We start from the raw sequence: 26,390 nt of genomic DNA on the forward strand, positions 1-26,390 counted from the left end.
CAGGGCACATTTATTTACAGCCTCTCTCACTGATTCCCAGTTTCCTTCTTCTGTGTCTCCCCTGCCCCCAACCCCCACCGCCACACACACCCAGGCTTATTGTGACAAGAGTTTGTAATCTGATTTTACAAGATTAATCTTCATTTAATCTTGAAAATACAGTAGGACTGGAATGAGGATCTGAGGGGTGTTATTTTCTTTCAACATTTCTATATTATTTGTAAAGAGCACAGTAATTTAGGTTTGAGAAACATTAAATTTGGTATTCTTAAAACCAGCAAAAACATTTTTTAATGGAAGGTCATGCTAAGCTCTTTAATTTTGTTCTTCTGTGATAGATTATAATGATGAGATGAGAACTGTAACCTAGGAGACCATAGTAATCCTCGCATCCTTCCTTGTTATCCTATTTATTTGGCTTGAAGAGTGTTGCTTGTCTGTTTTAGGAGGATATGTTAATTGAGTGATCAGTATTCATTACAAATAATCTTGTCTGTTTTCTTGTCAAGATTCTGAAGGCCCTTTTGCTCTTTCTGTAAAAACTAAGCAGACTGTATTAACTTCTGGTTTAATTTAAAAAACAAATGTGGAACTTGTTGGCACAACGCCTTAAAGAATCGCATGTTTAATAATTGGAAGGCTTTCCATCAGATTTGTCTCCAGTCTGAATTAATAATGTTGCTGACTTATTGTTTTAGAAGACAGAGTCCTTGACCTGCTAGGTTGAAAGAATTGTGACTGCTCTGAACCTTTGTGAGTCCTTTAGCTGTGCCATATCCCCTGTGAATAATTAGAGGTATTTGAAGGTATTGCGGTAGAAGCCAATTTGTGTCTTTCACTTTGCATATTGTTGAAGCCTCATGAATTAATCATAAGCGGGCAAAAAATTAACTTCTTCAGACACATATTTTGATGGGTCATGAGGGAGAATGTAAAGTGATCTGTAAAATATTCCACTGATCCTCTAAGTATTAAATTATTATACCTACAGGCTAATTTCAGAGGGAAAAAAAGAGTTTTCCTCCTCCTTCAGTATCTGAGTAGCAAATTTGAAAAAAATAAAGGCTTATTATTTCTAGGACTGTTAAGAGAGCTATAAATGAGCAATTTTATCATTTCCTGAGAACAAAATTCATGTGTTAATTCTTGTTTTTAATTTTTTTGGTTATTTTTCTTTTTACTTTTAAATTAGTTGAATTCTAGAGTCTTATAACTATAACTTCTTGTTGATTTTGTGAAATATGAAACCAAGCAAGTAACTCATCTTTCCAACTTTAAGCATATAAAGCACTGAATCAAAGAAATATGGATATCCATCTTGTTTAAAACCTAGTTTTACATTAAATTTTTTTTCCATTTTCTATTTTTCTTTTTTTTTAGCCAATGAAACTGAAATTGCATTCTTCTGTGAAGACGACTATAAGAACTACAAAGCTAATCCCATTTCATCCTGGTGAAAACCTCACAGGGCTTTCTTTTTGCATACTGGTATTAAGCTCTTTATTCCACTAGTGAGTTTTTGAAATTGACAAATAAACTTAAAAAATTAATCCCAGGCTCTGCCATTTGAGGTAGAATCTGTGGTGTGTTCTCTCTTCTGCAGGTATCATTTTTTTCTTCCTTATTGTAAAATAATATATTTATGTACAAAACATTTGATTTTTTTTTTAAGTGAAAGAAATAGTTATTCAGAAATCACTGTGGAGGGTTGGTTCTTTAATTATAATTTATTCTTCTGAAATTAGAGGTCATTTGGTGACTTGCATGTTGGATTCTTTAAAAAGATTATGAGGCTAAGGTCATTCTGTTTATTTTGTGCTTTCTCCATAGTTTCTAATTGGCATCCCTGTTACTATCTTTGGCTAGCAGGGATTATAAGAGTCTCTCATGACCATGAATGCCATCTTTTCACTTACCAGATGCTCACCACCACACATGAAATTGAATTGGGTATATTTTAGGGAGGTTTTCTGATATAAGAGGGTTTCTTCTGTCTTTTCATATTAAGCCCAAACAAATAATATTGCTGAAATGTGTTTTTATGAGCTACGTTTCCTGACTTCAGGAGCAAACTATAATAGAATCAAACTCATTTATTGGGAGAGAGAAGGTAGCAGGGTGTTTGTCCTTTTGGAAGAAATTGTTCGTTGAGAACAAGTCTAAGTCATGGATGATACATTCTTTCAAAATAATATAATACTTTAATGGCCGACTGCTAGCACTTGAAAAATAGTGGCTTCAAGGGGGCCACTCAACCAGCATGCATCTAATGAGAACTCTGAGAGAGGTTAGTTGGTTCTAGAATTACTCCATGAAGCCTTAAAATTGCTAGTAGGGCAAATTGGTTTCATTGTGGTAGAGGCTAACTTAAGAAAACCTTATTCTGCTTAAAAAATCAAACTTGAAAGCCTAGTTAACATAACCAGAAGCATTGCTTTGTTTAAAGACAAAGCACTTGGAGTGGAGGAAAGTCAGGGCAGGAGGCCCGTTGAGCTAGGCCTTGTAAGTTATGCTGAGGAGTTGGAACTCTATCTAGTAGGTAGTCAGGAGCCAGTGGAAAGATTTAAACAGGTAAATTACATGATTAGGTTTGTATTTTAGAAAGTAAGCTTTGGCAGCAGTGTCCAGATGGCAGAAAGACTAGAAGACAGTTGTCATAGACCGGGTGAAGATTGGAAGGTCTCACCTAGGACTTGACAGAGGGGAATGGAGAAGAGGAGGCCTTGTTGAGATAGTGCTAACATTTGGTCATGCATTAGATGGCAGGCATTGTGTTAGGTACCTACATGTGTTATTTAATTTTTACCACAATTCTTTAGTCTTAATAGTATCATATCTGTTTATAGATGAGGAAATTGGGGCCCAGAGAGGTAAAGTAATTTACCCAAGGCAATGCAGTAATGTGCACTGGGAGTGGAGCCAGGTCTGTCTTAAATTCCTGACCTTTCCCATTTCATCCTCTGGTCTCCCAGGAGAGGTATGAGGTAGAATCTTTGGGACTTGGTGAATGGCTGGTGTGGAAGGTGTAGGAGGAGGAGTGGAGACTTTAATGATTCTTCCTGGAGTGAGTGACTGGATTGATGGTGACAGCATCAACCCAAATAGGGAATTTAGTAAGTAGAAGAACAGATTAAAGCAATTCCATTTGATTATTTCGCATTCAATTTACACACACTTTTTTTCTTAAGAAAAAGTAAGCATACCTTTACCTGTATGTTTTCTTTTTAACAAATAATGCAAAAATATGTACACATGTCTAACCATTTGTTTTGGCATGTATTTATTTTCCTTATTAGAAAGTTATATATAGCCTTTTTTTTTTAAAGGATTTTTTTAAAATGTATTTATTTATTTATTTATTTTTGGCTATGTTGGGTCTTCATTGCTGTGCACAGGCTTTCTCTAGTTGTGGTGAGCAGAGGTTACTCTTCCTTGCGGTGTGTGGGCTTCTCATTGTGGAGCACAGGCTATAGGCAAGCAGGCTCAGTAGTTGTGGCTTGCAGGCTCTAGAGTACAGACTCCAGAGCACAGGCTCAGTAGTTGTGGCGCATGGGCTTAGCTGTTCCAAGGCACGTGGGAGTTTCCCGGCCCAAGGATTGAACCTGTGTCTCCTGCATTGGCAGGCGGATTCTTAACCACTGTGCCACCAGGGAAGTCCAAAGTTATTTATAGGCTTTTTTTTTTCACTTGTAAACAGAGATGCAAAAGTCAAAATTAAAATACATTACATCTCAATAGATGCCCCCCCAAAAAAGCACTCTATGATGTGCAACCTCATGTGTGAATAAAAATTAAAATAGAACATGATTTCCTTAACCTGATGAAGGTTACCCACAGAAAACCTACTAACGGAGAAGTGTGTAAGCAAACCTATTAGATGAATAGGACAGGGAGGACCACTATTACCAGTACTATTCAAAATTGTTCTGCCTCTTATTGTAGCCAGTGCAATAGGAAAACAAAAGTAGTGAGAACCACGGACACTGGGAGGAGGAGACAGAACATTCATTTGCAGACAATGTGATTGCTGACAAGTTATGAGAACTAGTAAGAGACTTCAAGAGTGCTTGATAATGAACTTAAAATTTGCACAAAAGCTATAAATGTGTTAACTAGAGGTTATAAAAGACCTAAATAAAGAGAGAGATACTACATGTTCATAGATGGAAGCTTTGGTGTAGTAAAGATGTAGATTTATACCTAATCTGTAATTTAGAGCAACCTCAATCAAAATCCCAGGATTTATACTGGGATTTGACAAACTGATTTTAAGGTTCATTTGGAAAAGCAAATGTATAAGAATAGCCAAAATCAATTTGGAAAAACAAAAAGGAGGGGGTATTCCCTACCAGATGTCAAAATATATTTTAAAGCTGTAATAATGAAAATAGCTTGGTTGTGATACAGAAATAGACCAAAAAAAAAAAAAATCAATGAATAGAAAGTGACTGATGTATATGGAAATTTAGTATATAATAAAGGTAGTATTTGTAATCAGTGGAGAAAGATGGATATTTAGCACGTGCCTAGGCATTAAAAAAATGATTAAGAACCCTACTTCCTACCATACCCAAAAATTTCAGATGGATTACATAAACATGAAAAACAAGATGAACTTATTAGAAAAGAAAGGATTATTTTTATGACATTGGGGTAGAGATGGCCTTCTTAAAACACAAAATGTGCAATTTCCATAATTTGCTGAATTCACTGTATCTGTATGAAAAACTAGATTCCCGCTTCCCCCCAAAATTATAAACAGTTTGAAAGGCAAGTGAAGACTGAGAAAAACAACTTGCACTTATAAGGTAGACAGAGGAATAATTTCCAGAATATATGAAGAACTCTTACAAGTGAATTAGAAAAGGACAAACCTGCAACAGAAAAAAGGATACATTTTATAAAGAAGAAATTTGTAAAAAAAAAAAAAAAAAAAGAAGCATATGGCTTATAAAAATGTGGAAAGGTGCACATCCTGTTATCCAAGGAAATTAAAATAACAACAGAGTATCATTTCCATTCATCAGCTTGGTAAAAAGTAATGGGTTTGGTAACAAGTATTGGCAGTGATGTGTGTCTGCACTGCCAATGGGAGTGTAAATTTGTGTACAGTCACTTAATCAAGCAATTTGATGTGCTATCGAAATAAATTATATCTTCTATTAACCCAGCAGTTCCACTTCTTAAAATTTGTCCCAAAGAAACCCTCTCATGCCTGCAGAAGGAGGCATTTATAAGGGAATTCACTGCAGTGTTATTTATAGTAGAAAAACACTGTAAACAACCTAAAGGCAGCCAGTAGAGAGTATCTAAATGACATTTAGTATATCTATACTCTGGGTTACTACTTAATCTAAAACAATGAGGAACATTCATATTACTTACAAGGGACAATCTTTGAGACATCTTGATGGATGAAATTGCAGAGGGACTCATAAACCGATGTCATTTGTTTTAAAAAAAGGCACAAAATGATATTATATATAATGTGTATATATAATACGTGTGTGTATATAAATATATACACTATATACACATATACACACTGTATACACATAAATACATATACAAACAAATAGACACCAAATTGATAACATTGATTACCTCTGGGAAGGGGCCTAGAATTGGGAGGTAAAGCTGGTAAAAGGCTGTATCTGTAAAATTTAAGGAGAATGTGTTAACAATTAGTAAGAATAAATGCATGTATAGAAATTAAAAGAAGCAGGAAAAAACCCATCAGGCAATTGCCATTAATATTTCAGCATATTCCATCTAGGTTATTTTTTCTTTGTGTGTTTTTAAATGCTTCTGGTCTCTTTGGTGTGTTTTGGGTTAAAAGAGTAATATTTGCTTGTTAAAAGCAACTCTAAGGGGCTTCCTAGGTGGCACAGTGGTTAAGAATCCACCTGTCAATGCAAGGGACATGGGTTCGATCCCTGCTCCAGGAAGATCCCACATGCCGCGGAGCAACTAAGCCTGTGCGCCACAACTATTGAGCCTGCGCTTTAGAGCCCATGAGCCACAACTATTGAGCCCATGTGCTGCAACTACTGAAGCCCACGTGCCTAGAGCCCGTGCTCCACAACAAGAGAAGCCACGCAATGAGGAGCCCGTGCACCACAACGAAGAGTAGCCCCCACTCACTGCAACTAAAAGAAAGCCCATGTACAGCAAAGAAAACCCAACACAGCCAATAAAATAAATAAGTAAATATTAAAAAAAAAGAAGTCTAGGGACTTCCCTGGTGATGTAGTAGTTAAGAACCTGCCTGCCAATGCAGGGGACATGGGTTCGATCCCTGGTCTGCGAGCATCCCACATGCGTCGAGCAACTAAGTCTGTGCTTCACAGCTACTGAGCCCAAGCATGGCAACTACAGAAGCCCGTGCACCTAGAGCCTGTGCTCTGCAACAAGAGAAGCCACTGCAATGAGAAGCCCGTGCACTGCAACAAAGAGTAGCCCCTGCTCACGCAACTAGAGAGAAAGCCTGTGTGCAGCAACAAAGACATAATGCAGCCAAAAAATAAAAAAATAAAATAAAATGCAATAATTGGAACTTCCTTGGTGGCGCAGTGGAGAAGACTGCGCTCCCAATGCAGGGACCCCAGGTTCAATCCCTGGTCAGGGAACTAGATCTCACATGCTGCAACTAAGAGTTTGCATGCCACAACTAAGGAGCCTGCCTGCTGCAACTAAGACCCAGTGCAACCAAATAAATAAATAAAATGCAATCATTTAAAAAAGTGAATAAAAGTCTAATTTTCTTTTTGAATCATCATTGGGTACCAGATACAGCATGTGTTTTATATATCATTCACATTTTCAAGTTGGGTAGAGCTATGAGTAGTCCCATCTGTGAAGTGGAGATGATGATGCCCATCTCACAGAGTCTTGGGGATCAAGTGAGACTCTGCCTAAAGGGGACTGAGTAGGCAGGGCCCGGCATGAGGTAAGTGCTCATCAAATGTCTTATAATACTCATTATGAGCAGTGCAGCATCATCAACTTCAGTTTGGAGCCAAAAACCCTGATACTCTCAGATATTAAGCCACTTGTCCAAGGCCTAAAACCTGGAAATTCAAAGAGCAGGTTTCTTCTGGCTTTAGATACCACGTTCTGCCACTCATTGAAAACAAGGTGTATCGGGCACTTAGAGAAACATGGTATGAAGGTTGTCAACCATGGGCCAAGAAACAGTGTCCCATTTTTGTTGATTGTCACCCCTTCTGCAAGCATTTTTGCCATTCTCTGTTGTAGAGAACTTACTTTCCCTTCTTGTGCCAAAGGAACATACAGGCCCTAGGCCCACTTAATAACCACACCTAGTTTTATGTGAGTCTGAAGAGTTTTTTGCCACAGCAAAGGTATTTTATTTCTCTTCTCTTTCTGTCTGTTACAGATACATGCAGGAGAGGTGGTGATGCTCCTGCCTAGAGAGGTAGCCAGGCCTGGGCACCTTGGGAAAACTGCTGCTCATTGCTGAGGTGGGGAGGGAAGAGAAGAGTGAGGCTTTCCCACTTCCTGCATGTGGAGGCAGGAGCCAGAGGAGTCTGAGGTTGCTAAACCATGTCTCTAGAGCACAAAGTCCAAGTATGCCAGTGTCCAAGGATCCGGACTCTGGTCTTCTTTTCTTCACTGTGTAGGCATGCATATTTTGGGGGGAGGGGCTCTGATTATTGGTTACAGGCAACTTCCCTTCATTTTACTCTTAAAACGCTCTCATGGTTAATCAGATTAGCAAAGGTAACTGAAGTAAGTGGCATAGTTTCTTACTTGACTTGAGGTGAACATTTTGAACTCCACCATCATGATGGGGGTCTTGGGTGTCTGGGCCTGGAAAGTACCCATCTTTCACATTGAACCCTCAGCATGAAGCTCGTGGTCACTATCAATCTTTCACTCCACACCTCCAGTATTTGTGGGAAGTGAGTACATGGTAGAGGAGAGCACGGCTTTTGTCATTTCTCTACATCAAAGGAGCTGTATTTTTTCAATGAATCAGATCTGAGACCAGCTCCCCTTTCCCCAAGTGTTATTTTGGGTTATAATACTAACATTCACTTTGGATAATGGCCTTTGGAGACTCATTTTTTGATTGCTTGAGAGAGGATCATGTAATCTGTAACAATTTAAAAGAAACATACAGGACTTCCCTGGCGGTCCAGTGGTTGAAACTCTGTGCTTCCACCACAGGGGGCATGGGTTTGATCCCTTGTCAGGGAAGTTCCTTGGTGGGAAACACAAGAAAAGAAAAAAAGACCTACAAAAACGAACCCAAAACAGGGACTTCCCTGGTGGTCCAGTGGTTAATACTTTGCCTTCCAATGCAGGGGGTGCAGGTTCGAATCCCTGTTGGGGAGCTAAGATTCCACATGCCTTGTGACCGAAAAACATAAAACAGAAGCAATATTGTAAGAAATTCAATAAAGACTTTAAAAATGGCTCACGTAAAAAAAACAAACCCCAAAACAGTTAAGAAAATGGCAATAGGAACATATGAATCGATAATTACCTTAAATGTAAATGGAGTAAATGCACCAACCAAAAGATGAACTGGCTTAATGGATACAAAAACCAGACCCATATATATGCTGTCTACAAGAGACCACTTCAGACCTAGAGACACATACAGCCTGAAAGTGAGGGGCTGGAAAAAGATTCCATGCAAATGGAGATCAAAAGAAAGCTGGAATAGCAGTACTCATATCAGACAAACTATAAAATAAAGATTGTTACAAGAGACAAGGAAGCACACTGCATGATGATCAAAGGATCAATCCAAGAAGACATAACAGTTGTAAATATATATGCACCCAACATACGTACACCTCAATATATAAGGCAACTAGTAACAGCCATAAAAGAGGAAATTGACAGTAACACAATAATGGTGGGGGACTTCATGGTAGATCATCCAGACAAAAAATTAATAAGGAAACACAAGTCTTAAGTGACAAATCAGACCAGATAGACTTAGTTGACATTTATAGGATATTCCATCTGAAAGCAGCAGAATACACGTTCTTAAGTGCACACAGAACATTCTCCAGCATAGATCACATCTTGGGTCACAAATCAAGCCTTAGTAAATTTAAGAAAATTGAAATCATGCCAAGTATCTTTTCTGACCACAACACTATGAGATTAGAAATCAATTACAGGGGAAAAAAAATGTAAAAAACAAGCACATGGCTAAACAATGTGTTACTAAATAATCAATGGATCACTGAAGAAATCAAAGAAAATTAAAAAAAAAAAAAACCTAGAGGAAAGTGACAGTGAAAACACAACAATCCAAAACCTATGGGACACAGCAAAAACAGTTCTAAGAGGGAAGTTTATAGCAATGTACTCCTACCTCAAGAAACAAGGAAATCTCAAACAACCTATCCTTACACCTAAAGCAACTAGAGAAAGAAGAACAAACAAAACCTGAAGTTAGTAGAAGGAAAGCAATCATAAAAGAGCAGAAATAAGTGAAATAGAGATAAAGAAAACAATAGCAAACATCAATGAAACTAATAGCTGGTTCTTTGAGAAGATAAAATTGATAAACCTTTAGCCAGACTCATCAAGAAAAAAAAGGGAGAGGATTCAAATCAATAAAATTAGAAATGAAAAAAGTTACAACAGATACCGCGGAAATACAAAGGATCGTAAGAGGTTACTACAAACAGTTATAGGCCAATAAAGTGGGTAACCTAGAAGAAATGGACAATTCTTACAAAGATACAACCTTCCAAGACTGGACCAGGAAGAAATAAGAAATATGAACAGACCAGTTGTAAGTACTGAAATTGAAACTGTGATTAAAAATCTTCCAACAAACAAAAGTCCAGGGCCAGATGGCTTCACAGGTGAATTCTATCAGACATTTAGAGAAAAGTTAACACCTACCCATCTGAAACTCTTCCAAAGAATTGTAGAGGAAGGAACACTCCCAAGCTCATTCTATGAGGCTACCATTGCCCTGATACTAACCAGACAAAAATATCACCAAAAAAAGAAAATTACAGGCCAATATCACTGATGAACATAGATGCAAAAATTCTTAACAAAAAATACTAGCAAACCAACTCCAACAATACATTAAAAGAATCATACACCCTGATCAAGTGGGATTTATCCCAGGGATACAAGTATTCTTCAATATACATAAATCAATGTGATACACCACATTAACAAATTGAAGAGTAAAAACCATATGATCATCTCAATAGATGCAGAAAAACCTTTTGACAAAGTTCAACACCCATTTGCGATAAAATTCTCCAGAACATACCTCAACATAATAAAGGCCATATATGACAAATCTATAGCAAACATCATTCTCAATGGTGAAAAATTGAAAGCATTTCCTCTAAGATCAGGAACAAGACAAGGATGTCCACTCTTACCACTTTGATTCAACATAATTTTGGGAGTCCTAGCCACAGCTATCAGAGAAGAAAAAGAAATAAAAGGAATTCAAATTAGAAAAGAAGTAAAACTGTCACTGTTTGCAGATGACATGATACTATACATAGCAAATCCTAAAGATGCTACTAGAAAACTACTAGAGCTCATCAATGAATTTGGTAAAGTTGCAGGATACAAAATGCACAGAAATCTCGTGCATTCCTATACACTAACAATGAAAAGTCAGAAAGAGTGTTAAGGAAATAATCCCGTTTACCATTGAGTCAAAAAGAAATACCTAGGAATAAACCTACCTAAGGAGGCAAAACACCTGTACTCAGAAAACTATAAAATACTGATGAAAGAAATCAAAGATGACACAAACAGATGGAGAGATATACCATGTTCTTGGATTGGAAGAATCAATACTGTGAAAATGACTATACTACCCAAAGCAATCTACAGAATCAGTGCAATCCATATCAAATTACCAAGGGCATTTTTCACAGAATTAGAACAAAAAATTTTACATTTCATATGGAAACACAAAAGACCCTGAGTAGTGAAAGCAATCTTGAGAATGGAGCAGACTTCCCTTGTGGTGCAGTGCTTGAGGCTCTGCCTGCCAATGCAGGGGACATGGGTTCCATCCCTGGTTCAGGAAGATCCCATATGCAGTGGAACATTAAACCTGTATGCCACAACTACTGAGCCTACACTCTAGAGCACACAAGCCACCACTACTGAGCCTGGAGTGCAACAATTACTGAAGCCTGAGTGCCTTAGAGCCCATGCTCTGCAACAAGAGAAGATACCACAATGAGAGTCCATGCACCATAATAAAGAGTAGCCCCTGCTCGCTGCAACTAGAGAAAGCCTGCACAGCAACAAAGACCCAAGGCAGCCAAAAACAAACAAACAAACAAAAAACAACAGATCTGGAGGAACCAGATCAGGCTCCCTGACTTCAGACTATATTACAAAGCCACAATAGTGAAAACAGTATAGTACTGACACAAAAACAGAAATATAAATTAATGGAACAAGATGGAAAGTCCACAGATAAACCCATTCAGCTATTACCACCCTAATCTATGTCAAAGGAGGCAAGAATATACAATGGAGAAAAGACAGTCTCTTCAATAACTGGTGCTGGGAAAACTGGACAGCTACATGTAAAAGAATGAAATTAGAAAACTCCCTAATGCTATACACAAAAAATAAACTCAAATGGATTAAAGACCCAAATGTAAGGCCAGACACTATAAAACTCCTAGAGGAAAACAGGCAGAACATTATTTGATGTAAATCACAGCAAGATCTTTTTTGATCTACCTCCTAGAGTGATGAAAATAAAAACAAGTAAACAAATGAGACCCAATTAAACTTAAAAGCTTTTGCGCAGCAAAGGAAACCATAAAGAAAATGAAAAGACAGCCCTCAGAATGGGAGAAGATATTTGCAAATGAAGCAACTGACAAAGGATTAATCTCCAAAATACACAAACAGCTCATGCAGCTCAATATCAGAAAAATCCTCACAGACAACCCAATCAACACATGGGCAGAAGACCTAAATAGACATTTCTCCAAAGAAGACATAGAGATGGCCAAAAAAAAATCATGAAAAGATGTCATCACTAATTATTAGAGAAATGCAAGTCAAAGCTACAATGAAGTGTCACCTCACACAGGTCAGAATGGCCATTGTCAAAAAATCTACAAACAATCAATTCTAGAGAGGCTGTGGAGAAAAGGGAACACTCCTACACTGTTGCTGGGAATGTCACTTAGTACAGCCACTATGGAGAACAGTATGGAGGTTCCTTAAAATACTAAAACTGGAATTACTATATGACCCAGCAATCCCACTACTGGGCATATACCAGGAGAAAAATATGGCCCCAAACATGCACACCAATGTTTATTGCAGCATTATTTACAATAGCCAAGACATGGAAGCAACCTAAATGTCCATCAACAGAGGAATGGAAAAAGAAGATGTGGTACATATATACAATGGAATATTACTCAGCCATAAAAAGGAATGAAATAGTGCCATTTGCAGAGATGTGGATGGAACTAGAGATTGTCATACAGAGTGAAGTAAATCAGCAAGAGGAAAACAAATATTATATAATATCACTTATATGTTGAATCTAGAAAAATGGTACAAATGAACTTATTTGCAAAGCAGAAATAGAGTCACAGATGTAGAGAACAAACTTATGGTTACTAAGGACAAAAGGGGAGGTGGGATGAATTGGGAGATTGGGATTGACATGTATACACTACTATGTATAAAATATGTATAAAAGATAACTAATGAGAACCTACTGTATAGCACAGGGAACTGTACTCAATGCTCTGTGGTGACCTAAATTGGAAGGAAATCTAAAGTATATGAATATGTGTATATGTGTAACTGATTTATTTAGCTGTACAGCAGAAACTAACAACATTGCAAAGCAACTATGATCCAATAAAAATTTAAAAATAGAAATAAAAAAGTAAGAGAAATATGCAGGATATGTCATGCTGCTCTACAATGTGGGTTTTTAGAGAGCAGTCACCTGACTCTATTCTGTGCTTCTGGCTCTTCACATGAGTATCCAGTAAATAATATTCATAGGCAGCGAGATTTAAGATGGAAAAAATCCATTTCAGGTCCCAGATGATATCATACGACTCCTGAGATACGTGAAGGAAAACTGTTTGGGAGCTGCTGCGAATGTTGCCTTAGAGATTCAAGCCTTTGGTTTTAGCCTCTTTCCTATTAAGTCCAACGCTCAGGAAAAATGCCCCCCGCCCCCAGTAATAATATTCTTGTGGTCTGTGAGTGAGCAGAGTACTCTTAAGGCTCTGATTCTTTAAGAACTTTTATTGAGATACAATTGATGTAACAATAAACTGCATATATTTAAAGTGTACAATTTGGTATTTTTTTTTCTCATTAGTAATGTATGTATGGCAAACCCAATCTCCCAAGGAGCTCTGATTCATTAGCAAGACTAAGACAAGTGGTAAAGACAAGATCGTGGGGGCTTCTTCCCCCTGTTTCTCACTTCGTGGGTAATGAGAGCCAGAAAAATCAAGGACTGTCGTCTTCAATCCTTTGTTTTTTTTCAATTAATTAATTTGTTTATTGGCTGTATTGGGTCTTTACTGCTGCTCACGGCTTTCTCTAGTTGCGGTGAACGGGGGCTCCTATTTGTTGTGGTACGCAGTCTTCTCAGTACAGTGGCTTCTCTTGTTGTGGAGCATGGGCCCTAGGCACACGGGCTTCATTAGTTTGCCTCACGGGTGCTAGAGCGCAGGCTCAGTAGTTGTGGTGCAGGGGTTTAGTTGCTCCGCGGCATGCGGGATCTTCCCAGACCAGGGATTGAACACATGTGCCGTGCATTGGCAGGAAGATTCTCAACCACTGCGCCACCAGGGAAGTCCCTTCAATCCTTTTATTGTTAAGTCCTATCTAGTGAAAAACAAGAATCCTATTTAATTTCCTGATCATTGCCCCTTCCTCCTCCACATAACCTCCAGTTTTGTGCCATATGTCATCAAAATGTACATCACCTGCCTCCCCACCCACCTGTTGCAGGACCCAGTGCCAGTTCCCCGTGTTCCTTGCAAACCCAGATCAGCTCCTGGCTCATGCCAGCACTACTCCTGTCATAATTTGGTATAGGCAAGCCTTGCAGTGCCATGGGGCCTTGCAGGTCATTGGCCAGCTCAACTGTCTCAGCCACCTACTCCCATAGTCACACTTTAGCCACTGTCATCATCAGTAGTCACAGCCGAGTTCACAACTTCATCTCGATATCATGCCTCATTCATCAGCCACTGCCTACTGTCTCTCCATTTCTCTCCCTCTGGTGCCCACATCCCACAGTTCAGTCTCGCAAGACTCCACCGTCATTGACCCCACTATCTTTTCACTGTCCCTCCCGCTAACCTAACAGATTCTCTAGTCCTCCATTATCATTCCTTTGTACAGACGCTCATTTCCCTTACCACCCCCAAGCCCCCAGGTTTAATTCCACACTCTGCCTTCTCCACACCTGCCCTGGAATAGCTGCATAGCTGGATAAAAACTTGTTGACTCACAAAGCTTTAGTTCATGACTACTAAGTTCAAGTGAGTTCCTAATGCTGCCCTGCAGTTCTTACACCTCCCTAGTTCCATCACTCTCTTTGGCCCTCAGTTCTAACACCTCTTCTCTTTCTAACTCTGAGCTGCTGTCCTTGCTTCCTATTTCACTGAGAAAACAGGTCATCAGAAGTTAGCTTGCTTCTCTTCCACCGCAGTGATGGTGGTGAACGATCAGTGCTCCTTTCTGAGTCTGTCCTCTACTTGTGCATCCATCCCTGCCTCTCGAGCACCACCAGAGCACTTGACCTGTCTCTCTCCTGTGTCATCACATCTGCCCTCTCCACCGGATCATTCCCACCAGCATATAAGCATGCCGTAACATCTCCCATCTTGACTCTCCCACAGCGGTTATCCCATTTTCCCTTTACAGCAAAGTTCCTTAACAGAGTTATCCATATCCTCTTTTTTCTGCTCTCTCCTCTCATTTTCCCTTGAACTCTCTCCAGTTGGGCTTCCATCCCAAGTACTCTACTGAAATGGGTCTGGTCAGGATCACCGGTGGTTTCCCTGTTACCAAAGGAATATGATTCTCTGTCTTCAAATACTGGACCTATCAGAAGCAGTTCACTTGGCACCCTCCTACTTGCACACACTGTCTTCATTTGGCTTCCTCATGCTCCCCTGGCCATTCATCCTGATTTCCTCTGCTGGTCCTTCCTCATCTTCTTAACCTTTCTACTCCCTCGATGACCTCATGCATCTCACAACTGTAAATAACAACTAGATACTGTGGACTCCCGATTTTATACAACAGCCCAGATCTCTCCCATGAATCTAGCACATGTACATCTAACTGGCTGCTCTCCATTGAGATGGTCACTAGGCATCAACTAATAGATATCTCAGAATTTAACATGTCAGAAATCAAGCTTTTGAGCGTTCTCCCCAAACCTGGTCCCTCCTCAGTCTTCGCCAGCAAAGAACTCCAGTTGTCCTTGTGGTCAGGCCAAAAAATTTGGAGTCTTCTCTCTTTTTCCTCTTATACCCCACATTCAGCCCATCAACCAGCCCTGTTTGTTCTACCTTCAAGGTACATCCAGTGTCCACCCTCATCTCATCTTCTTCAATACTACCACCTGGTCCAAGGCACAAGCATCCCTCACCCAGATTATTGCAGTAGCCATCTAACTGGGCTCCCTGCTCCCACTCCTACCCCACTACAGTTCTCCACCCAGCAGTCACAGTGATTCATCTACAACATACATCAAATCCAGTCATGCTTCTGCTTAAAACCTTCACCCAGAGAAAAAGCCAGTTTCCTGCTGAGGCATACACGGCCCTAAGCGATTGGCCCCTGCCACCTCTGTGGCTTTACTAACACCTCCCCTCATTCTGCAGTAGCCACCGTGGTCTTGGTTCTCTTCCTGGTACATGCCAGACATACACCTCAGAGCCTTCGCACTTATTCTTCCCACTGCTTGCAATGCCTTTTCTCCCAGTTATTTTTATGGGCTGCCCCTTCATTTTTGTCAGATGTCTGCTCAAACGCCATTGAAGAAGTCTTCCCTACTTGCCATGTATAAAATAACAAATGCCTGCCTCCTGCAGCGGTCCCTGTCCCTCTAACTCTACTCTTAAAAAATCTTTTTTCTGGTCAGTCTTCTGCCAGGCTGTCCCCAGCATATAGAACTGTGCTGGCACTTAATAGGCCAGCACAAATATTTCTTGAATGAATGAATGACTTTGGGATTATATTTGAATCTTAAAGCAAAACTTTACAGATTCTTGAAGGCCATCTCTTAGCAAAGTAGACCCAAAGTAGATTGGAGAAATTCTAGATGATTTTTACTTGAAGAACAGTCATCTAGATTTGTACACTAATATAGACTGGGCCCTGCAGTAACTGGCCAGCCGTCCTGAATGCATGTGTGTTTCAAATGCAGTTGAGGAAATGAGATTAAGAATCTTGTGACAGTTGGTGTTTATTCGTCTGAACCTGGTTGCTGCCTCACCTGCCTATGCATGCAGCCGACAGCTCTTTTTTCTGTGCAGTCCCTGTGTATGCCTTGAGGCCACTGTGTACCTCGTGTGAGGGCTTTTTTACCAGCTGGAAAAAAACCCGGTAGTGGGTATTCACAATAGGCAAGGTAAGTGTCCTACACTGTCATCTGTTTCTGTTTGAACTGTCCCTGGAAAGCTGAGTGGAAAACTGGGCAGTGAATTCTACAACTGTACAAATTACAGCAGGGCTTTCCCCCCTTGCCTTAAAGCAAAGTTTCTTGTTTTAAAAGTGACCTAGAAGTGAACTTGTGGTGACATTTAAAATTATGGAAATTGAAAAAGGCAAATGGTGCACTTCTGCCTGTATTGGAATTATTTATCTTTTAGTGTTTGCTTTAGGCAAGCGTGAGGAGGAGGAAAGAGCACTGGCTCTGAAGTCAGACAGCCCTGGGTTGGAAGGACACACACACTGTCACTAGCGTGAAGGTGTAACATTGGGCAAGCCACTGGGCCTCTCCAGGTCTCAGTCTCCTCTCCTGTTAAATGGGGATAATTACACTGCACAGAACTGCTCTGAGCTTCATTAAGATGGCCTAGCTCAGTGCCTGGCACACACATACTCTGGGAAAGAACTATCGTGTCGCTCTTTTCACAAAGAAGACCATTAATCCCAATTAGGGACGATCTAGACAGATGAGATTATCCTGCATCAGACGTTGGGCAGGGCTTCCCTGTCCGTGCAGTGGTTAAGAATCCACCTGCCAATGCAGGGGACACCAGTTCAATCCCTGGTCCGGGAGGATCCCACATGCTGCGGAGCAACTAAGCCCGTGCACCACAACTACCGAGCCTGTGCTCTAGAGCCCGTGAGCCACAACTGTTGAGCCTGCGTGCCAAAACTACTGAAGCCCACAGCCCGTGTGCCTAGAGACTGTGCTCCGCAACAAGAGAAGCCACTGCAATGAGAAGCCTGCACACTGCAACGAAGTGAAGAGTAGTCCCCGCTTGCCACAACCAGAGAAAGCCCACACACAGCAACGAAGACCCAACACAGCCATAAATTAATTAATTAATTAATTAAAATTGTAAAAAAAGTTGGGCAATGGAGCCAAGCCTTTACAAGCCAGGTATTTCCTGCTGCTTGTCAATTCTCTCTCCTCGAGTAGCACAGACATATATATACTACCAACTGTAAAGTAGATAGCCAGTGGGAAGTTGTTGTATAACAAAGGGAGTTCAACTCTAGGATGGAAGATGCCTTAGAGGACTGGGATGGGGAGGGTGGGGGGGGGAGTCAAGGGAGGGAGGGAATACGGGGATATGTGTATAAAAACATGATTGAACTTGGTGTACCTCCCAAAAAATAATAAATAAATAAAATCTAAAAAAAAATTCTCTCTCCTCGACCTGTTAGCTCCAACTACACAGCCCAGCAATATTCTAGGGGCCCAGGGAAGAATTCATTTTTCTTTTTCCAAGAAATCTTCCCATCCCATTCCCTTTTTCTGAGGAGACTTCTCCTTGAGGCAGCTAACCCTTAGCATATTACCTGTCGAATATTTCTTGTACGTGGCCTTCTTCTGAGGGGGTGAGGACTGAGTTAACAACAGCAGAACAATTTAAATTCCCTTTTTAAAAGAATAAGGCCAGCCCTTTCTCTCTTCTCTGGGTATAATTTGCTTAAAATGAGGATGAGGTCGGGGGTGGTAGAATGAATGGTTTCCACAGAGATGGATATGGAGGTTGTTCAAACAAATATCATCTTTGGGAAGAATAATCCTGCAAAAGCAGGTTTTGCCAGTTGAGTTTTCTAGATACGTACCCAGGCTTCTTTATTGGTGCTGATTAATGCCTGGCCATTAATATGAAGATCTTATAGAGCATCTCTTCCTCTAATATAACACCTTTCCTGCTGTTTTAGCCAATATCCACTACACAGACCAGAGGTCCAGGCAGCAGGTCAGGAGGAGGAAGATCTGCTATGGACTCAGCTCCATCTGCCTGCATCTGCCACCAGGTGTCAGCAGAGGCTGCTGGACCTCAGAGTCGCCAGGGTAGAGAGGGCTCAGGCATTTGTCAATGAGTCTGCTTAGTGGGGAGGTTTGTACACCTGTTGAGTTGGCCTTGCAGTCCATCGGCTGAAAGTCAAAGTCTTCAATCAGTAAATGATATGTTGTACTTGTGTACAAAGTGATCGTGTGGTTTCTACTGCCTAAAATTTTGATTTGTTTCAAAAACCAGTGCCTAATTATTTCAAAGCCAATGCCTACTTTTAGTCAGTTACACCTCTATAATCTTGCTTATTTCTACATAGAATACCAACAATATGTTAACACTTCAGAAAATGCTCCTACTTATTTGTTGAGGAGGATTATTTTTTAAAGCTAAGGATTGAGGGACTTCCCTGGTGGCACAGTGGTTAAGAATCCACCTGCCAATGCAGGGCACATGGGTTCAAGCCCTGTTCCAGGAGGATCCCACATGCTGTGTAGCAACTAAGCTCGTATGCCACAACTACTGAGCCTGTGCTCTAGAGGCCACGTGACACAACTACTGAAGCCCTTGCTCTGCAGCAAGAGAAGTCACTTCAATGAGAAGGCCAAGCATCGCAACAAAGTGTAGCCCCCACTCACTGCAACCAGAGAAAAAGCCCATGTGCAGCAATGAAGACCCAACACAGCCAATAAATAAATAGAAATTTAAAAAATTTTTTAAAATAAAGATAAAGCTAAGAATTGAAAGGTGGCAAGCAAGTTTTAATAGATCCTTTGTTAAAAGCTTCCAAGTATAGTCAGTCCCCTACATATGAGTTCCATTTTGAGAGCATGTTCATAAGTCCAGTTTGTTCGTAAGTCCAACAAAGTTAGCCTGAGTACCCAACTAACACAATTGGCTATATAGTACTTTACTGTAAAAGGTTTATAATACTGTTCAAACAAATAATACATAAAAAGAAAAGTTTTTAATCTTATAGTACAGTACCTTGAAGAGTACAGTAGTACTGAACAACAGGTGGCATACAGGGGCTGGCATCAAGTGAACAGGCAAGAAGAGTTACTGACTGGAAAAGGGAGAGGAGGTGGGAGGTGCTAGAGCTGAAGGATCGTCGGCAATAGGAGACAGAGGACAAGCTGCAATTTCACTCACGCCTGACGCTGATGGCACAGGTTCTGGTTCTTTGCTGGATACAATTCTATCTACCCTCTTGAAAAAGTGATCCAGTGATGTCTGGGTAGTAGCTCTTTTTTTCTCTTCATAGATGACACCGTGGCACTGGATTGCATTCTGAACAGCTGCTGCAAGCTTTGTGTACCGTTCTACATTTGGGTCCTGTGCCTCAAAAACTAACAGTGCATTCTCAAATAAAGAAAATCCCCTGGCCATTTCCTGCATCATGAATCTCTTCAGTTCTTCAGTTACTTCTTTTTCCTCTTGTCTCTCTTTGTCCTTTCTCTGGGCCTCCAATTCCTGGAGCTTCTTAGCAGTACCAGTGACATCACTGTTGCTTTTATGCTTGCTTCCAGACATCCTGGGCTTGAAATAAAGATACTGTACTACTATACTCTATACGGTACTGTACAGTAAAGTCCACAAAAGTCCAACCACTTGTAGAGGATGGACACACGTGACAATGTATGCCAGACACGTGAACTAACTTACATGATTGGACAGGTGAATGCATGTTTGCATCTTTGCAAGTTTGCAACTTGAAGGTTTCTATGTAGGGGACTTACTGTATACTGCATTATATGCAGCTTCCTTTGTTCAGCTGAGGTGAGATGCTTAAATCAATTCCTTCCCAAACCAGTGATGTTTGTGAATACATTCTTCTTGGTGGAAGGCCTTGGAAGCTCTCTTTTTGCAAGCTTTAAAGCAGTGCCCACAGCTCTGGGATCAAAGAGTGCCTCCCACCTCAAGAACAAAGGAATTACTTTGCACGAGGTCGTGTCTCTCTTCTCTTCTGAAGGCTGGATGTTCTCACATGTGATTAGGCAATGCCATTAACCCCGTATAGTTTACAAAGAGCCCTGTTTGTTTCTGAATTATTTTAAAAATTTAAAACGTCACTTTAAGTTAGTGAACAGAATGAAAAGCCAATCTGCTGTGATGCAGAATTGCCTCCGTGGGTTCTCTTTATGGTTCAGCTTCAGTCTGGCCATTAGAAGAAAATTTTTGGGCAGTGAGAGGGGGCCTGAGAGTAAGTTTGAGGTAGCAGGGTCTCTTTACAGCTTTGGGGACTCCGTTGATGTCTAATTTCAGCCCCAGTATTGTCAGTGCCACTCAGCTCTTTAATGCATGTACCACAGCTGGTAGATGCTTCCAGACTAAGATGCTGGTGAGAGACTTGGTCAAGTGCAAGATAAAACACAGAGGCTGGAAAGGAGGAGGAGAATTCTAAGAAGGCCTATTTGATGTAGGAGCTAGTCTAACCCTTCCCCAGCTCTCCCTTTACCAAATTCCTAAAGCCCTGGGCTGAATGGGACTCCCCTGATCTAGTGAGCATTCTATGGTCTTAGGTGTCCCATATTTGATGGAAATGTGTTGGGACCTGTTGTGCAAAGGCCTGGTGACTGGCCTTCCTCAGAGTCTCCAGCTCAAAGGGACAGAGCAGTATAGAGACAGGAATTTGTGTGTGGTCCTCTGTATTCTCCCCTCCTCTCATTCCAAGGTAGTCAGGCTCGTTGGTGTCCTAGCCCAGGGGTGCTTGAAGGGTTGAAAGCAGAAGCAACTTGAAGATAAATTCTTTAAGTCTTTCCTGAAAGTCATAGCTGGTCAGGCAGATTTTGGAAGGGAGGGTGGGTGAGACTAGGCAGCTGTAGTGATTCCCCCAGGCAGGAAGGGATGGAAGCCTGTGGATTCTACCATAAGCACATGTCTGCATTCTTGGGGGGATCTGACCTCAGAGGCAAAGAGCTAGCCCTAAGCAGGGGAGCATTCTAATTCCACCCAAGACCCCAGGCCTCCACTCTTCATGTGAGCAGCCAGGTTGTTCAGCCTCCCAGAGCTGCATGTATTGAGACAAAGGCATTTCTGGGAAAGCCGGTGTGAACCAAAGACTGTGTCTCTGGACCCAGGACCTTTGCATAACCCTCAGGTAGAGGATAAAGAAGCTCAGTAATGACTGAGGTTGGATTTCAAGCCAGATAGGGACTTGGAATCAGACTTCAGAAAATAAAAAATATGAAATTTCTTGTATACATGTGTTTGTAATTGCAAATTCATACACACTATAGCAAGTTGGCCCAACCTAATATTTAAGGAAGGCCAATGTAGCTTCTTGGTTACCAGCCAAAATGATAATTTGTTAATATTAGAGAACAGAATTAAATTCTACTCCCAAATTATCAAAAGAAAAACTTCTCTTTTTTGGAGAATTAAAAAACATATTTATTTTATTTTTACCAATTTAAAAAAATGTCCAGTAGTACTGAAAGCCTTACACTAGCTTCCTGAACTAACTTCTCTCCCTAGTCTCAAGCCTTAAGAACAACTATTTTAAACCCTTATATTAGTTCCTTCCGCTGTGTATCTCCATATTTCATCTTATATGCTCCTGTTCCTTTCCTTGATATGTTCATTTGGGGAAGAATCTATTGACTTCCTATTATAAAAGGGAATTGACTCACCTATTATACGTAGGTGAGGATTTAACTCTTTTATGCTACTTTCACCTTTCTGGCCTCTGGTTTCACACTGTATTTGAACAGTTTTTAGTTAGGTCAACGTTCAATGTTTACACTGTTATGATTGTATACCATGATTGTGCCTTTTCTTGGAAATTTGTAAATGCTTTCCTCCTTCACATGTGTAGTTGTCTATACACTTATACATACGTTTCCCTGTCAGATTGGTCTAAGCCTTTTGTTAGTTTTTTTCCCAACTATTGAAGCACATCAGATAACCTCTTCTTCCTGGCCTGCTGCTTTCTGAGACCTCCGTCATGCCTTGACCAGGATGGGCTGCTCCTTGGGTCTGCTGTAAAAATATTACAGGGGGCTTCCCACTGCCATCATCTGGGACTCCCCTCCCTTACTTTCATGTCCTCTTGGTCTCCTGAATCCTTTATCGTTTTCTGGTCTCACTCATTGTGCTGTAGCACAGCTTCTAGTAGTTTCCTAAAAATGGGCACATAGAAGGTCCATGTTTTGAAATGTTTGAAAATGTATTTGTTTTTCTCTCAGACACTGTTGGTAGGTATTAAAGTCTAGGCTGAAACACTGATGCTCAGAATTTTGAAGGTACCATCCTATTGCTTTTAGTGTATAGGAAGCTGTTGAGAGGACTGATACCATTCTAAGTCTTATTTATTCGTAGGTAAACCATTTTTTTTCTCTCTAAAAGCTTTTAGAACAGTCTCTTTATTTCAGGTGTTTTAAAATCTCACAACTTTGTCCTTTGGTGAAGATGTGTTTTAAGTCTTTGGGTTGAGCATTTGGTGGACCATTTTAATCTAGAAACTTCTGTCTTTCAGTTTGGGGAAGTTTTCTTGTATAGGCTGATGATTTCTTTTTTCTCTGTTTTCTCTGCTTTCTGGATTGCTCCTCTAAAGCCTTTATCTTTTGTCTTCTGGTTTGCCTTTCTGGAAAACTTACGAAGTTTCATCTTCCTACTTTTCTATTTTTTAAGGATTTCTGCTCTCATATTTTCAATTTTTAGCTCTCTAGTTCCTTTCTACAGTGTCCTTTTCTTACTTGATGGGTGCAATATCTTCTCTTTTCTCTCTAAAGATGTTAGTTGTAGTTTTATTGAAATGTTTTATTCTGTTCCTTTCATTTTTTCTGTTTCCTCTGGATTCCTTTTCCCAGTTTGCTTTAGATTCTTTCTTGTGTGGTAGCGGTATTCCTCAAATGTCAGTCCATTTCTGTCCATTTATATTAAGCTTGAGGTGCTAAGCATCTTTTTTTTAAATTAATTAATTTATTTTTATTGGCTGCCTTGGGTCTTTGTTGCTGCACGCAGGCTTTCTCTAGTTGCAGTGAGTAGGGGCTACTCTTCCTTGTGGTGCATGGGCTTCTCATTGCAGTGGCTTCTCTTGCTGTGGAGCACAGGCTCTAGGTGCATGGGCTGCAGTAGTTGTGGCTCATGGGCTGCAGTAGTTGTGGCTCATGGGCTCTAGAGCTCAGGCTCAGTAGTTATGGCACACGGGCTTAGTTGCTTCGCAGCATGTGGGATCTTCCTGGACCAGGGCTCGAACCCATGTCCCCTGCATTGGCAGGCAGATTCTTAACCACTGTGCCACCAGGGAAGTCCCTAAACAACTTCTTAAAAGCTCTCTGTGGGTGGGTGGGACCTGCTGAATGGTGCTGCAGGCCCCAGAGTCCAGAGGATAAATGTCCAGTCTCCTGCCTGGGAACAGCGTGGGGCTCCCAGGATTTGGAAGGGTGAATTAGCCAGCTTCTTATCACTTTCTGTGAGCGCTTTACTCAGAGCTTCTCAACTGGCAATTCCTACTCCTCTATTCACTTTCCATCTTCAAAGATGGGATGAACTCTCAATTTCTTTATCTTCATGGGGTTATACCTATGCTATCCCTTTATCCTCATTTTACTGGAGTTTCCAGAGGAGATGACATAACAATATGGTCAGTCTATCATGTTTAACTGGAAATCTGCTTGCATGCTTCTTTCCCTGTTTCCTTTTTTAAAAATGAAGTATAATTTACTTATAGTAAAATGCAAAGACCTTAAGTGTACAGTTCCATGAGTTGTAACAAATGTGCAACCTATCTGTATCTTTATAGAATGTGCCCTTCACCCCAGAAATTTCTTTCATGCCCCTTTTCAGTTGCCTCCCTGCATTTCCACCATCAAAAGCCACTGTTCTAGACTTGAGGACATGGAGAGGTGGGGAAGGGGAAGCTGGAACAAAGTGAAAGAGTAGCATTGACATTTATATACTACCCAATGTAAAATAGATAGCTAGTGGGAAGCAACTGCGTAACACAGGGAGATGAACTTGATGATTGCTGATGACCTAGAGGAGTGGGCTAGGGAGGGTGGGAAGGATGCTTGGGAGGGAGGCTTAAGAGGGAGGGAATATGGGGATATATGTATAAATACAGCTAGTTCCCTTTGTTGTACAGCAGAAACTGGCACAACAGTGTAAAGCTATTATACTCCAATAAAGATTGAAAAAGATAAAGACACTGTTCTGATTTCTGTCACCATAGATGAGTTTGGGATCCTCATTTCTGAATGTGTAAGGGAATTATTTATGTGGTACAAATCACTCTCCTAACTTATCTAACTGAAGAACAACTCTATTATTATAAGAAATCGAAATTTAAGTGAGAGCAATTCTGTTTTATTTAAAAAAAAAAAGAATTTTGTTCAAATCTAACATCCTTCTTCAAAAGTGAAGAGAGGTCTATTGTTACCTAGAAAGGCTTTTGAGGAAATTAGTTTCCTCCATAACCACCAGAACTTCATATCACATATTTAGTTAAAAACTCAAGTAGTCAAAAATGATCCTTAATATCTCTGAACAAATATCATGTCCTCTTTCCAGATCTTCAAGGTCACACTCCCCTCGGTTCTTCTGAACAAAAACTGAGATTCCCCTTGTTTTGAAGCAGATATCTGACCTCTTATCAAAACATATACGATTAGCCATCCTTTCAAATACCTTCTGAAGTGTGTGCACTTGTGGGCACAAGGCCCTCATGCAGGGGTGGCAAGGAAAATGGATCTTGGGTGGTGCCTTGTGTGTAGAGGAGACCTGTGATAAGGACTGCAGTGTACTAATTGCCTGGCTTCTGCCTGGTGGTTGCTCCCTTCATGTAGACCTACTGCGAACAACAAAAGCCGTATTTTAAAACGCGAAGTCTGAGTGTGTTTCCCACAACAAGAGTGAGCAACTTCTGTAGAACAAGCTAGGCCATCAGAAGAGAGTCCCGGCCAGTTTCAAGAGCAGCTGGCATTTAGTGAGTGCTACTAGAGTAACTCACTTAATTACCCTGCTAGTAAGTGATGGAGCTGGGGTTTAGAGCCTGCTCACAGCCAGTTCTCACACTGTCTTTGTAAGGAAGGCAGAAGGGACTCTGAGGGTAAAGGGGAGGTTCCTTAGACTCACCAGTTGTACTAGAAAAAATTTCATAATTGTAGCTGGAGTGAATGATATCCTTCTTTGCCCTTCACTGCTTTCTGATACCTCCTCAAGATGAATCAGCTCAGAATTCCTGGAATTAACATCTCACAAGCCCGCCCTCCCCTTCTCTTTCCACACCCACTACCCTCGTCATTTTTCACCTTGACCATCGAGACACTCTCCCGTCTGGTATCCCTACCTGCAGACTCTTGTCCATCAAGTCCACTTCTCACGAGTGCTACCAAGGTAATCTCTTAAAAGTGCAAGTCTGATTATGTCCCACTCTGCTTAAAACCACCTGATGGTAGGTCCCCATTTCCTTCAGGATGAAATGCATGCTCTAGCGTGGCACTGAGTTTGGTTTAATCTCGAGGCATATCTCCAACCTCTTCTCTTGCTGTGTGAATTGGCACGCCCCTCCTCTCGCCCACAGCCCTCCTCTTTCCCCACCACCTGTTTTCTCTGGACACACCGTGCTGCCGTGTAGTTTCTCTGGAATGCTCCACCAGACAGGCATTCATCTTGGGAGACACCACCAAGGCCAAGGATCACCTCATCTCTAAGATCTTTTCTGACCCACCTCTCCTACCACCTCACAGCCAGTAGCCTCAACTGTGTTCTCCTTTGGATCCCCACCAGTCTTCTACAGAACTTATATCACTGTGTTCTCCTTCGGGTCCTGGCCAGTCTTCTACAGAACTTATATCACACTGTGGCCTTGCTTTTCTATATGTCAATCTTTCTCACAAGATGGGGCTCACCCCGAGTTTGGGGACTGGGTCTTATCACTGTTGGAGCTCCCTTGCCTGGCACATA

At 40.9% G+C, this 26,390-nt stretch overlaps 1 protein-coding gene across 6 annotated transcripts in view; it reads left to right on the forward strand.

The window, feature by feature from the left end:
• C8H2orf76 (chromosome 8 C2orf76 homolog) overlaps positions 1-26,390 on the forward strand; it is a 134,682-nt gene that overhangs the window by 71,518 nt on the left and 36,774 nt on the right. For 2 of the 6 annotated variants that reach the window (XM_057746746.1, XM_057746745.1), the window contains exon 7: positions 1,381-7,335. The exons of the other annotated variants lie outside the window; for them this stretch is intronic. In XM_057746746.1, the coding sequence (XP_057602729.1) occupies positions 1,381-1,457 (77 nt within the window). In that variant the 3' untranslated portion in view covers positions 1,458-7,335. Of the gene's footprint in view, positions 1-1,380; positions 7,336-26,390 lie in introns of those variants that run through there. 6 annotated transcript variants of the gene reach the window in all.

The sequence above is a fragment of the Hippopotamus amphibius genome, chromosome 8, assembly GCF_030028045.1.
Source record: "Hippopotamus amphibius kiboko isolate mHipAmp2 chromosome 8, mHipAmp2.hap2, whole genome shotgun sequence".
Lineage (NCBI taxonomy): Eukaryota > Metazoa > Chordata > Mammalia > Artiodactyla > Hippopotamidae > Hippopotamus > Hippopotamus amphibius.